The sequence below is a fragment of the Labeo rohita genome, chromosome 6, assembly GCF_022985175.1.
Source record: "Labeo rohita strain BAU-BD-2019 chromosome 6, IGBB_LRoh.1.0, whole genome shotgun sequence".
Classification (NCBI taxonomy): Eukaryota; Metazoa; Chordata; class Actinopteri; order Cypriniformes; family Cyprinidae; genus Labeo; species Labeo rohita.
Genome location: NC_066874.1, coordinates 34,760,709 through 34,775,664, shown reverse-complemented (window position 1 = coordinate 34,775,664; position 14,956 = coordinate 34,760,709). Strand labels below are relative to the sequence as shown.

Genomic DNA, 14,956 nt, shown 5'->3' with positions numbered 1-14,956 from the left:
ACTGAAACACTCATAATTTACCATACTGTACAGTTTAACATATCTGACTGGTTTACATTAACCAGCCTAATCCTCACTATACTTACTTTTACTTAAAACGAGAAGAAAAACTATTGGCCAATCTGGCAGAAAAAAACACTTTAAGACAGAAAAAGTCTTAATAACTTCTGCAATTTTGCTTCTCAAGAACTTCTGATCTCGTTTGAAGGATGTTGAGACATTTTAACTTGAAAACAAGACAAAATGCTGATTAAGAAGCAGGTTTTTTTTGCAGCACAAGGCAAACTCGGCCTGTAATCTCGATCCATCTGAAGTGATATTATTTAGGGTCTTGTGTGTGTCTTGCCTGTTGCAGCTCAGGTGTGTGTGTGTGTGTGTGTGTGTGTGTGTGCATGTGTAGATAAGCTCACCTCAGTTTCCTGCCTCCTTCTGCTATCTTGGTTTTGTTCAGCAGACCGGCCTTTTCTAGTTCCTGTCATGACACAGTTGGTCAGTGTGTGTGTGTCACGAGTGTGTGTTCAGTTTTTGTTGTAAACGGGTTTAGAATGACATCATCAAAAATAGTTTGGATTAAACTGTTTAAACATGCATCTACCCTGCTGGAAAAAGCAGATTAAGACCATCTTGAATTTTCAGGTTGGTTATATATATAGTGACTTTGTGCATTTCTCACCGGTGTGACTCCCTCACTGTCTGGTGAGCTGTCAGATGAAGGAGGTTCCACCACCAGCCTGTAATCTGACTGTAGAGACGAGAAGAATTACTTATAAACTTATTTATGTATTTATTATTTGTTATAATTAAATGTGTATTTATAACAAATATTTCTAATTAAATATTTATTGTTTAAATGTACTTAAATTACATTTTGAATTTAATAATTAAATTAAATTAAATTAAATTAAATTAAATTAAATTAAAATGGACTATTAAAAAGAACAGCACACATAAAATATACACAAAATCTGAAATTTTTTACCACATTCTTATAGTTAATATTTTGGAATAAATGCAAAAATTACTTATTTATTATTTGTGCATTATATATTTATGTATTTATTTATTCTAAATTAATATTTAGAAATAAACAAAGAAATCTTTTTTTAATTTAATTTAATATAATTTAATTTCATTGTCTGCTGGCTTCCAGCCAGAAAGCAAGCAAGCAAGCAAGAAAGCGATAATAATTTTGGAATAAATAAATAATGCTTAAAACACTAAATTATTATAGTAATTGCATCGTTTTAATAAATATACCAATAAATACATTGCTGATTTAAACACTGAAACTGGAATATAAGTTTACAAAAAAAAAAAAAACATTCTTATTTTTAATATTTTGGAATATAAACCCAATTATTTAGATTAATAATATTAAAATTAGATTAAATTAAATTGAAATTGACTTTAAAAAAAAACAGCACACATGAAATAATTTTTACCCCATTCGTATAGTTAATATTTTGGAATAAATGTAAAAAATATTTATTTATTATTTGTGCATTATCTATTTTTGTTTTTATTTATTCTAAATTATTATTTACAAATAAACAAATAAATATTTTTTTAATTTAATTTCATTTCATTGTCTGCTGCCTTCCAGCCAATCAGGACTTCTGTGTAATTAGTCACATGGCATTTACAGCAGGTGACTGCACACAGCTCTCATACTTCAGCAGGTGAGCGTCTGCCATTCAAATGAATGGGAATAAACATTTGAGCATGCATGTAAAAGCTCTCAAATGCAGTTCCTCTTACCTTGCCATTTGCAGGGTTTCTCTGTGCCTCTGAGGGCAGCAACATGGAGTAGGAGTGGCCCACATGTGCCACGCCCCCTGCTAAGCCGGAGTTCCTCCTATGAGCATCCTCGAACGCGCTGGAGGCGGAGCTGAGTGTGTCAGAAGACGCCGCGCGCTGCATGCTCTGCCGCGAGACGACATCAGGTTAGCTTCGCTCAGTTCAATCCAATTACATTAGATTCGGTCCAGTCGCATTACATCCGCCTCACTTCATTTCAATAATGTTGGGTTTAATTTGTTTATCCTCCAACCACTCAACTCAATTAGCAGACTCAGTTACAGCGCTAGTGCTCAAAAGCGGCTTAACGGACAGACTGAAACCCCAGTGAGGCGCGTGACCGCGATCCGTCCATATGCTGCGGATTAGACCCGGATCACACGCTCACGGCCCAGAAACAACAGCACAAATACAAGACAGAAGCAATGCATTTCTCTTACAAACAATCAAACTTGAATGACTTGAATGATCCGAGAGCGAGTGAAATTAAAGGTCTGTGAGCATCAAGAACTCTGACGACTGATGGTCTAAATGGAAATGCTATTAAAATAAACGGCACGATAAAACCCCCACTAAATGACTGAGATTAATACTTGGTTTTAATAAATACTAAATTAAAATGTAATTAAAAATAATAAATAAATAAACAAACCGTACTGCAAAAGTGCAAAAAAGAAAAGAAGAAAGCAAGAAAGAAAGTGATAGAAATTTTGGAATAAATGTAGAAATGCTTAAAAACACTAAATACATTGCTTTAATAAATACACCATTAAACATTAACATTGTTGATGTTAACATTGAAACTGAAACATGAGTTTGCAAAAAAAAGTAAAAAATGCTATTGCCTCAGTATTGTATTAGCAAGTAAAAGAAAAGAAGGAAGAAAGAAAGCAATGAATATATGTTTTGGAATAAATGTAAAAACACTAAATTATTAAAATAATTGCATTGTTTTAATAAATATACCAATAAATACAATGCTTATGTAAACATTGAAACTGCAACTTAAGTTTACAAAAAAAGCAAAAAAGTTAAAATTAAAAGTAAAAAAAAAAAGACTGATAGAAAAGGAAAGTAAAAAAAGGAGATTAATAAAATTGCCACATTCTTATATTTAATATTTTGGAATAAATACTTAGATAATAAAAGATGTTTAGATTAACAATTGTTCTTACATTAAATATATTGTTAATATAAACACAAAATACTACTGTATTGGTTGTTTTGTATTAAAAAAGAAAAGGATTTCACATTTATTTTACCTGAAAAATGTCAGAACTACACTGTAAAAAACAATTTGTTGAGTCAACTTAAAATAATTTGTTACCTGGCCGCCTCAAAAAAAAAAAAAGTTTATTCAACTTGAAATGTTAAATTATACCAAGTGACCACTTAGATATTTGAGTTGAATCAACTTAAAATTTTAAGGCCGCTGGGTTACTTACCCATCTGTTAAGTTTAGCAAACACAAATATCTAAGTTGTTACTTAGTACAACTTAACATTTCAAGTTGACTAAACTTATTTTAGTTGACTGAACTTAAAATTGTAAGGCAACAGGGTAACAAATTATTTTAAGCTGACTCAACAAATTTACAGTGTACTTGAAATTAGAAGATGAATATACAAAAAAGGTAAAAAAAAAAAAAAAAGAAATTTAAATAAAACAGAAACAAGGAAAGTATGAAAATACAAAAGTAGAAAAAAAGCTTGAAAAAGAAAAACTGAGATTAATACTTGGTTGTAATAAATACTAAATTAAATGCTTTTGTATTAGTATTGTATTACAAAGAAAAAGAAAAGAAGGAAGTAAGAAAGAAATCAATAAATAGACATTTTGGAATAAATTTAAAAAGTTTGAAATTATTAAGATAATGACTTTGCTTTAATAAATATACCATTAAATACATTAAAATGTTAAAATGGTAAAATAAAGTGAAACTGGTCATGAATTTACAAAAAAAGTGAAAAAAAGCGAGAAACAAGACGAAAAGGAAAAAAGCAGAAAACAAAAGAGATGATAGATAGATAGATAGATAGATAGATAGTCTCACCTGACTCAGCTGCCAGCCGTTGGCATCATGGGTAATGTAGGTGAGGTCAGGCGAGAGCTGAAAGAAAAGATGAACTGGTTGATTTGAGAAAGTTGACATAAGAATGGAAGAAACAGTCAGACTGAAAGCGACCGTTTGAAATGATGGAAACTCTTCTATCTCTGCTTTCACCAAGACCAGAAGTGGGACGCAAAACGGTTTACCAAAGCCCTCAATATCCACAAATCAATTCAAACACACTCATATTCACTTCAAGAAACAATCCGAGAAATGAACACTTATGCTTTTGTTCCTAATGAGGACGCATGAAATACGACAATGCAAATGTGTGTGTGATTATCAGTCGTGTCAGATGTGAAACTCAGCGTTTCTTCCTCTTTCAAGATGAAAGCGTCAGGCTGACTTACGGAGCCGCAGATCTCCTGTAATCCAGCGAGAGCCGTGTTTAATCCGGTCTTCATAAAGTCACACACTCATCTGTCTGTCAGAGTCAGATCCAGCTCAGCTCACGGCCAGATCAACTTCCTCTTCGCAGGAGGAAGACATCGCTCTGTTTCTCACTCGAAACGTTTGTGTCAATAAGGAAGTTGAGTCGTTAAGGGTGTGAAAGTCAAATTCACACGTGCATGAAGGAAGCTCTTCTTTAACTGACAAATTTGCTCGTCTATGGCTTCATTCACGCAGTTCTGATCAAACGCGCTTCTGTTCACACGCGCTTCGCTTACGAACCAGACTGAACTCGCTCCGAAAGATCTGGAATCCACATACACCACACATGCATGCAAAATATCTATTAAATCCTTCAGGACAAATAGAATCTGTTTTATCATTACGATTACAGGCGAGTTCAAGATGCGGATTGTTCACACTGAGGTGACTAGTTGTATATGACCATCACTAACCAATGACTAACGATCAATCAAATCTCTCAGGTTATGAAGAAATGCAGAAAATACGAGAAACTGTACGATCAGAGTCAAAATATAGACCAAGTATAAAGCAATAAAATGAAATCCTTCAGGACATAATAGAAATAGACACATTCTTCATCTGTTTTATCCACTTCATTGTCTACTGCAGTGTTACTTTAGTATTATCTTACTATTCAAATATTTATAAATATAGGAATTCACTTTCAATTCAATTTTTATTTTAATTATTTCAATTATTTAATATTTAGTATTTTATATTTTGTTATTACTATTATTTTATATTTTTAGTCATTTCAATGTCATTCATTTTAACCTTATTTTATATCAGTTCGTTTCCAAAGCAACATTTCTAATTTTTCTTTAAGTTTAAGTTTTTCATTGAAATAAAGCTGAAATAAAATATAAATATTTAATTAATGAAAATTATATTTAATATTTTGGTTAATAATAATGGCAACACTGCTCTACTTGTATAAACAGGATCATTTGCAAAATTCTCAATCCCAAATCATTTTTTAATATATTTATATTTTTAAAATTGAATCATTTCTTTTTATAAATTTAATCAATTTGATTTTCTTTTTTTTTTTTTTTTTTTTTTTTTTTAGAATTTTATGTAACATTTCTTTTACTTTTTTTATATATATTTTCAGGTTTCCTTTTCATTTTTACATTTTAATACTTTATTTAAATTTAAATCAATATTATTACATTTCTTTTTTTGTTTGTAATTTTGTTACACTTTTTTGTTTAGTACTTTAACTTAATGTTATTTATATATATTTTATATATAATTAGTTGCCAATGTCATATTTATAATTTCTATTTAATTAAATGTTTTTTCATCTAATATGTATATTTTATTTCAATTAATTATTTAATAATTTAGGTTAATAATAGCAACACTGCTCTGCGGTTGTATGAACAGGATCATTTGTAAAACTGTCAATCCCAAACAATTTTATAAATATTTTTTAAAATATATTTTCAGTTTTTATTTTCATTTGTAAAACTGAATAATTTATTTATTTATTTTTTTTTTTTGCAAACATTTCCTCTACATAATATATATATATAAAATGTATTTATTTATTTAAATTTAAACCAATATTATTATAATTTTTTTTTGTACTTCAACTTAATCTTATTTTATATATATTTTATATATAATTGGTTGCCAATGTCACATTTATTATTTTTCATTTAATACTTACATTTTATTTCATGAATGAAAATGATATTTAACAATGCTGTTGTACGAACAGGACAATCACTCCAGTAATTAAGTACGATTATCCATCCCAAACCATTAACAGGGTCTAAAAGAAGCTCAGTGCAGATGAGCTCAGCGCAGAAATCTGTTAGTACAGTCTTAATAAATAAATAAATGTGTGTCAGGGAGCATAATCCCCTTTTTCATTTGGCCGTGTTTCCTCTTCTAATCCGTGACATGAGCAGATTCTCCTGCATCGGCCTCAACAATCTGTGACTGTGAATGTGTGTGCTGGAGTTTCTAGTGTTTCTAATGCTCTTTGTTCATATAATCTCTCAGTAATGGACTTTCTATAGATAGTAGATCATTAAACAGATGATGTACTTTCATACAGCATTACATCACATCATAACACCATAATCACCTACAAACACACAAACACACATACACACACACACACACACACGCGCTGTACCCTGTGCATTGAGCTGCTTCCTGAGTTCTGTAATGGGAGCGACAGGTGTCTGATGTCACGCTGAACCACCCCGACCTACAAACACACCAGACAGACAGACAGAGAGAGAGAGAGAGGCGGAGGTGCATCAGAAACAGGCTGCATGCATGGTCAGAATTTATAGAGCCTCAAGCAAAGGTTTTACATCTCATTAATTACATTATTTGCTGGTTAATTAATCAAATTTAACACAAATTAATCACACATCACTTTGGGCTGAGAATTAAGCACTAAAGTGACATTACAAAAAGTAGCCTTAAAAAGAAATAATTAGATTCAGCATTGCATAAATAAGGAAAATACATGAATATTAATGTTTTTATGAATATTGCAAAATGACATGATTTTTTTAAAAATTAAACAAAACTCTAAACATGAAACTAAAACCTAATGAGTAAGTCATTGAATCATTCACTTAATAGATTCATTCAAACGGCTAATACATTCAGAAATGAAGCAAATGACTCTTTACGAATGAGTCACTGAATCACTGACTTGCTTGGTTCTGTTCAAATGGCTGATTCATTCAGAAATTTAGCAAATGACTCTTTACGAATGAGTCACTGAATCACTGACTCACTTGGTTCTATAGGAACAGCTGATTCATTCAGAAACGAAGCAAGCGACTCTTTATGAATGAGTCAGTGAATCCCTGACTCGCTTGGTTCTGTTCAAACAGCTGATTCATTCAGAAATGAAGCGAGCGACTCTTTATGAATGAGTCACTGAATCACTGACTCACTTGGTTCTGTTTAAACAGCTGATTCATTCAGAAATGAAGCGAGCGACTCTTTATGAATGAGTCACTGAATCACTGACTTGCTTGGTTCTGTTCAAACAGCTGATTCATTCAGAAATGAAGCGAGCGACTCTTTATGAATGAGTCACTGAATCACTGACTCACTTGGTTCTGTTCAAATGGCTGATTCATTCAGAAATGAAGCGAGCGACTCTTTACGAATGAGTCACTGAATCACTGACTCACTTGGTTCTATAGGAACAGCTGATTCATTCAGAAACGAAGCAAGCGACTCTTTATGAATGAGTCACTGAATCACTGACTCACTTGGTTCTGTTGAAACAGCTGATTCATTTAGAAACAAAGCAAGCGACTCTTTATGAATGAGTCACTGAATCACAGACTCACTTGGTTCTGTTCAAACGGCTGATTCATTCCGAAACTAAGCGAGTGACACTCTATGATAAATTCAGTGAATCCCTGACTCGCTTGGTTCTGTTCAAACAGCTGATTCATTCAGAAATGAAGCAAGCGACTCTTTACGAATGAGTCACTGAATCACTGACTTGCTTGGTTCTGTTCAAACAGCTGATTCATTCAGAAATGAAGCGAGCGACTCTTTATGAATGAGTCACTGAATCACTGACTCACTTGGTTCTGTTTAAACAGCTGATTCATTTAGAAACAAAGCAAGCGACTCTTTATGAATGAGTCACTGAATCACAGACTCACTTGGTTCTGTTCAAACGGCTGATTCATTCCGAAACTAAGCGAGTGACACTCTATGATTAAGTCAGTGAATCCCTGACTCGCTTGGTTCTGTTCAAACAGCTGATACATTCAGAAACAAAGCGAGCAACTCTTTAAGAATGAGTCACTGAATCACCGACTTACTTGGTTCTGTTCAAACAGCTGATTCACTGACTCGCTTGGTTCTGTTCAAACAACTTAATCATTCAGAAACAAAGCAGAAACTAAGAGAGAGACTCTTTATGATTAAGTCACTGAATCACTGACTCGCTTGGTTCTGTTCAAACTAGTGATACAATCAGAAAGAAGCGAGCGACTCTTTATGAATGAGTGACTGCCTTTATTAGTGAGTCACTGAATCATTGACTCACTCAATTCGTTCAAACGGCTGATTAATACAGTCTCTGATTGGTACAGTCGTTGTTTCTGGAATCTGATTGGTCGCTTACCTTTTCGCTGGTGTTGCTCTCTCGGGCTCTACGCGGAGGTTTCCACGAGCGCTCCCCGGTAACGGTGTTGACGTAGTAACAGCGTCCGGTGCCGGGATCACGGTACTGGTCCCACAGCTGCAGCGTCTGCAGGGGCCGTTGACCTGGCAACGGCCTGGGAGGCTCCGCCCACTGCCGCTTCCCCTGCTCTGACAGAGAACTCTGGGAAATGTAGGCGGAGGATGAGATCTGAGGATAGAAATGTTAAAGAGATTAGACAGAAATACGGTCCATATTTTACTGCGAATGCAGCATGTACAGTCACAGAATTATTATTATGGCGTTTATGAATATTTTTAAACTTTTATTTTTTTTAATTGGATTTTATTTTTTCTATTTTCAGTTTCCATATTCATTTTAGTAATATTATTTGATATTTTTTTATTTTTAAACATTTCTATGTAGTTTGATTTTATTATTATAGTATTATTTAGTATCATTTCATTTATTTCAGCTACTATTTTTTTTTTAAGTTCATGTAATGTATATATTTTTTCAGGAACTACAAACATTAATATTTTTAGTTTTTCTTATTTTAGTATTAGTTTTAGTATTTTTAGCACTTCAATTTTTTTTATTTTATTTCAGGGTTTTTTTTTTCAGTTGCGCAAAAATTTTTAATAGTTTTAGTTTCAGTTTTCTTATTTCAGTTTCACCATTTTTTTTTTTTAGTTTTCTTGTTAAGTTTGTGGTTTTAAAATATCAAAAATAATCTTTTAGATTTTAATCATTTTAGTTTGTTTCCTTATTTTAGTTTCGGCTTTAGTAAGTTTAGTACTTCCACATTATATTTTATTTAAGTTATTTTTTAATGACCAAAAGTGATCCTCAGTAGCTTTAGTTTCAGTTTTCTTATTTCAGTTTTAGTTTATTTTAGTACTTCAACTTTTCAGTTTTCTCATTTCTATTTTTTCAGTTTTTCTTTTGCATATTTGATATTTTATTTCAGCTTTATTACCAAAAATGATTTTGAACAGTTTGTTTTTCTCATTTCAGTTAATTTAGTACTTAATCTTCTTATTTTTTAAATATTTTATTTCAGCTTCAATTACTGACAAACCATTTTTAATAGTTTTAGTGAAGAATAACAACAGTGTTTCTAACACATTTTGGAGCACAAGGATGCATGAAATCAATCTCAGAGAGTGAGAGTTCAGCCCTAACGCTGATGTAATTTTGCTTTCAAAACATTGTTCTGTTTCAGCAACACTCACTGAGCCAATCACGGGATTTAAACCTGTTTAAAAAGCAATTACTGCATTTCTTTTTGGTTCATGCAACCATGATTTCTGATGCAATCCTCTTAGTGTGCGTCTAATTTGTGTATGTGGGACTAATTAGTACGTATGCAAGATTATCCAGGTTTAAAGGTGGACAGAGGTGAACTTAAAGAGTGCATTTTTGGACTAAGAGCGAGCGTGGTGTATCAGTGCGGTTTCAGACGTACAAGCACTAAGTAAGAAAACAGCTTGAAGCCACAACTGTCAAGAGGAAGTGGCCTAAAACACAGACAGACACGACAATATGAACAATACAGAGAGAAGGAAGAAAAACCATTAGATGCCAGCGAACAATAAAAAAGCCGAACATAAAAGGTTTGCTGATGTCATTTCATGCACTTAAAAGCTCTGGCGACTGGATTAGGGTGCGTTTATGTGCTGTAAATCTCTGAGGAGATGCTGCGTACGGACGGATGTTTCCTGAGGTGAGAACGCTGTAGATCTGGATTATATAACTCATCTCTGTGATGCCATATGGCCACGCGGCGTGAGCGGGACGAGCGTCATGCCACAGACAAACAGCAGGTGTCTCTCTCTCTGACATCGGCCACGTTTGACTCCTGGATCACAATACAGTATTCAGGAGTATTACAGGCTTCAGTACGGAATAAAACAGGCTGTTGAAAGCGAGTCGGTTCGTTTGAAGCTCAAACACTGATGTTGTTTTGCAGGGGAAACGGTTAAAATGAAGCCTTGAACTTTTTCCACTGAGCCGTGTGTGAGCGTATGAGAGCGTCACACCCTGGAAACACAAGCAGACGGTGACATTATCACCGTAAATGCAGAAATTAAACACTAGAATCGACAGAGTTAAACAAACTAGTGCATGAAACATGACGAGATTTAACCCTGGCATTATATGAAATAATGTTTAAAATGCAACAGTGTATTTATTAAATGTTACAAATGTATCATTACTGATCCATGAGATGAACAGCTGTTTTACTCAGAGACTCAAACTCAGCAAAAATATGAATTTGCTGTAGATGCTGATATTTATATCATGAAATTCTAATGCTTGTGATGTAAATCAATGAGATCTTAAAGGAGAAGTCCACTTCCAAAACAGAGGTTAACATATAATGTAGTCACCACCTTGTCATTCAAGATGTTCGTGTTTTTCTTTCTTCAGTCGTAAAGAAATTGTTCTTTGAAACATTTCAGGATTTTTCTCCATAATGATATGGTCCCCTGATTTTGAACTTTCAAAATACAGTTTAAATGCAGCTTCAAACGATCACAAATGCGGTTGTAAACGATCCCAGCCGAGGAAGAAGGGTCTTATCTAACATAACGATTGGTTATTTTTATAAAAATAATACCATTTAAATACTTTTTAATGTCAAATGCTCGTCTTGTCTCACTCTGTCTGGACTGTTTTTGTTCCGGTTCATGTCAGTTAGTGTATGTCGAAAAACTCCCATCTCATGTTCTCCCTCAACGTCAAAATCATCCTATATCACTGTTTTACCTTTTTTGTTAAGGGTGTTTGATCTTCTTTGCATGTTCACTTTGCAAAGACTGTGTCTGTTCTTCTGCAGCGATGTAGGATGATTTTAAAATGATTTTTGAAGTTGAGGGAGAAAATATGATTGGAGTTTTTCGACGTACCCGAACTGTCTTGAGTCAGAATACACAGAGTTCAGGGGGAGAAAGACGAGATGAGTCTTTGAGAATAAAACGTATATAAATTGTTTTTTTTTTTTTAATGAAAATAACCGATTGTGTCGCTAGATAAGACTCTTCTTCCTCGGCTGGGATCGTTTACAACCGCATTTGTGATCGTTTGAAGCTGCATTTAAACTGCATTTTGGAAGTTCAAAATCAGGGCACCATATCAGTCCATTATATGGAGAAAACTGCTGAAACGTTTTCCTCAAAAAACATAATTTCTTTACGACTGAAGAAAGAAAGACATGAACATCTTGGATGACAAGGGGGTGACTACATTATATGTGAATTTTTGCTCTGGAAGTGAACTTCTTTAATATAGTAGAGCAGATACTTGCATAAAATGATGTAAATATGAGTGGTCACTCTATATCTCCAATAATGTGTCTTAGTAAGATGAATTTGAAATGATCCAAACATATAATGCAATGCAATCCAATGATGATTGAGAGATGAACAAACAAATGTTCCTCAAAAGATCCTGGTGATCAGATTTGAGACTAAAAAATGATTCATGGAGAATCAAGTCAAGCTGCTTCAGTCCAGTAAGTGTTCAGTCTGGAAATATGACTATAGTTATTCTGACGTTTACTTGAGAAAAATCAGATGTGGACGTTTGTACAATTACACTATAAGAACTTTTACTTGATAAAAATGTGTGCAACATTTAGAGCTTTAGAAATTGGTTTTGTAGAGTTATAAAGTGTGCATGTGCCATCTCTAAGTGTCCAAATATATATAGACTGAAGTAACCGTTTTATTGTGTACATGCAGAGTGATGTCACTTCCTGTCAGTTTCTATGTGGCAATGCTCTAAACTCAGCTGCAGGACTGTAGAGCTTTTCAGCACTACAACAATAACAATCTAAACCGCTGAAATCACCATGAGTGGCACAAGTCTTCAGCAATTAGTAGAAATGGACAAATTATCCCCCGCAATATTTGATACTGACGCTCCGCTTGTTATTAGAATCACAATGTTTAAAAGTTACATTTTCAGGCTGCTCTGCCTCATCGATGACAAAATGATTGAGATGCCAATCAAATTGACCCTCAAAGAGGGCGGGGCTTTACTGTTTCACTGTTTTAAATTGAAAATATACTAATTCATAACTGAATGTGACTGGACAAAACAATATTTTGCATTTTTAACATAAGCATACAAATATGACTTAGAAACGGTTCAAACTGCTTACTTAACAAGACATGATTACGGCCTTGGATTTAATAGTAGCTATAAGAAATCTGATGCTTTCAGCTGTTTCATCTGTTTAACCCACAAGATAGAATTAAAATAAATAAATAAATAACTATAAAAAATCACACAGTTATTGGAAGTTTGTTTCCACCACTGAATAAAAAATGAAAAGGTAGTTGAAACTTTTATCTGAAGCAAGTCTGACTTTTTTTCTCAGAATTGCTTGACCTTCAAACCTTCAATTCTGACTTTGCAGCATGCAAATGTGAGTTTGTATCTCACTGTTCTGAGAAAAGAGTGAGAATAGCAAGGGAAAAAAAATCCCAGTTCCTTTTTTATTTTTGAATAAATGGCAGAAACAGGCTTCCGTAGTTTCTCATAGGCAGCAATGAGACAAAATAAAGACTTTTGTGGCTTCTTCAATCTTTCTCTCTATGTGACCCAGGACCACAAAACCAGTCATAAGCGTAAATTTTTTTTTTTCAACTATTTAAAAATCAGGAATCTGATGGCGCAAAAAAAATAAAAATATCTGGGGAAATCACCTTTAAAGTGTCCAAATGAAGTTCTTAGCAATGCATATTACTAATCAAAAATTAAGTTATGATGGAACATGATCTTTACTTGATTTTGGCATTAAAAAAAATCAATCATTTTGACCCATACAACGTATTTTTGACTATTGCTACAAATATACCCATGCTACTTAAGACTGTTTTTTGGTCCTTTAGAGTTCCAGAAGAGATCTCGATGATGTCTCAAACTGATTAAGATCCCAAAGTCTGAATATGAGCTCAAACATGTCTCATAAAAATAATTTACATTGGCTGACACGACAAACTCATTCAGAGGAATGTTAGGAGACAAACCTGATACTCAAATGAAACAAGGTTCGTGAGCTATAAAGAGCGACGTTTGGGTGACGTTCTCTCTGTGGTGTGTGTAAGTGTTGCTCGATTGGCTGTCAGTGATGTTGCTGGCCTCTTTATCTCAGGCGGGATGTAGGACGGGACGGGCCGGTCCGGCACAGGCTGGCATCGCTCTGTGTGTGTGTGTGTGTGTGTTGTGTAACGGCTCCTCTGTGTTTGATCGCCTAGAAAAAGTCTTTTCTGGCACACCGCGACCACGGCTTTCAGCAGGGATTGTATTTAAGGATCTACTGTACAGTATATCGAGAGCTGCTTAAAAATTCAAACTCCAGTACGAGTGTGAGACACGCACTTATGTGAAATATGAGAGTGTGTGTTTGTTTTGTGTGCATATAGCCAAAAAGTAAATAAATCAAATAATATTCAAACATGTTTTACAAGAAAATACTATTTCAGTCTTTCTGCTATACATTTTCCCATTTAATTCAGTGGTACTTTCCATTTTTTGTAATCATTTGTGAAATTTACTAGCAATTTCTGACTAAAAAATGTTTCTACATCAAATTAAGTCTGGGATTTAATTATGATTAGTGATTTCAAAGTAAAAATGAGTGATTTATAAATATATTAGGGCTGTCAACTGATTAATCATGATTAATCGCACACAAAATACAAGTTTGAGTTTGCCTAATATATTTGTGTGTACACTGTGTAATTATTACGTATATATAAATACACACAAATTAATGTATACATTTAAGAGAAATATGTTGTGTACAAAATATTTTTTAGAAATTATATAAAAATTATAATAAATACATATACTTGTAAATATTTCTTAAATATATACATGAATGTGTTTGTAATTATATATTTATATAACATATATTATATTATTATTTATTATATTATTAATATAATTATTAATTACAATTTATATATTGTATTTTTTATTGCACACAGTACACACATATATTAGACAAACTTAAACTCAAATATATATATATATATATATATATATATTGCTTTTTATCTATAATATATTGTTATTATATATTATATATCTATCACTATATATCGATACGTTTTTACTGATATATATATCATATATAAATAAAATTTTTAGCCTAATTTTTTTAACCAATTGAATATCGCTTGTTCCACAGACATTTTAACTATATTCATACTTTTTAATTCAGTAATTAAAATGTAATTAATTAATTTGTATGTATTTAATTAATTCTAATTATTGTTAATTGTAATTATTTTCATAATTACAGATTTATGCTAATTCTAAGCGATTTAAATGCATTTTGAAAATATGATTTTATAACATTTTTTGAGTGAATATTATATACATTTCAACCATGTTCATACATTTTAACTAAATAAATGTATTTGTTTTCATAATAAACATTTATGCTGATTCTAAGTAAGTGCATTTTGAAAATA

At 32.7% G+C, this 14,956-nt stretch overlaps 1 protein-coding gene across 2 annotated transcripts in view; it reads right to left on the bottom strand.

The window, feature by feature from the left end:
• Positions 1 to 14,956, bottom strand: part of arhgap9 (Rho GTPase activating protein 9) — a 41,980-nt gene that overhangs the window by 13,929 nt on the left and 13,095 nt on the right. For both annotated transcript variants that reach the window (XM_051112095.1, XM_051112096.1), the window contains exons 4-9: positions 8,448 to 8,675; positions 6,471 to 6,545; positions 3,851 to 3,907; positions 1,759 to 1,923; positions 674 to 742; positions 411 to 472 (exon numbers count right to left, since the gene is read on the bottom strand). In XM_051112095.1, coding sequence (XP_050968052.1) covers positions 411 to 472; positions 674 to 742; positions 1,759 to 1,923; positions 3,851 to 3,907; positions 6,471 to 6,545; positions 8,448 to 8,675 — 656 coding nt within the window. The remainder of the gene's footprint in view (positions 1 to 410; positions 473 to 673; positions 743 to 1,758; positions 1,924 to 3,850; positions 3,908 to 6,470; positions 6,546 to 8,447; positions 8,676 to 14,956) is intronic.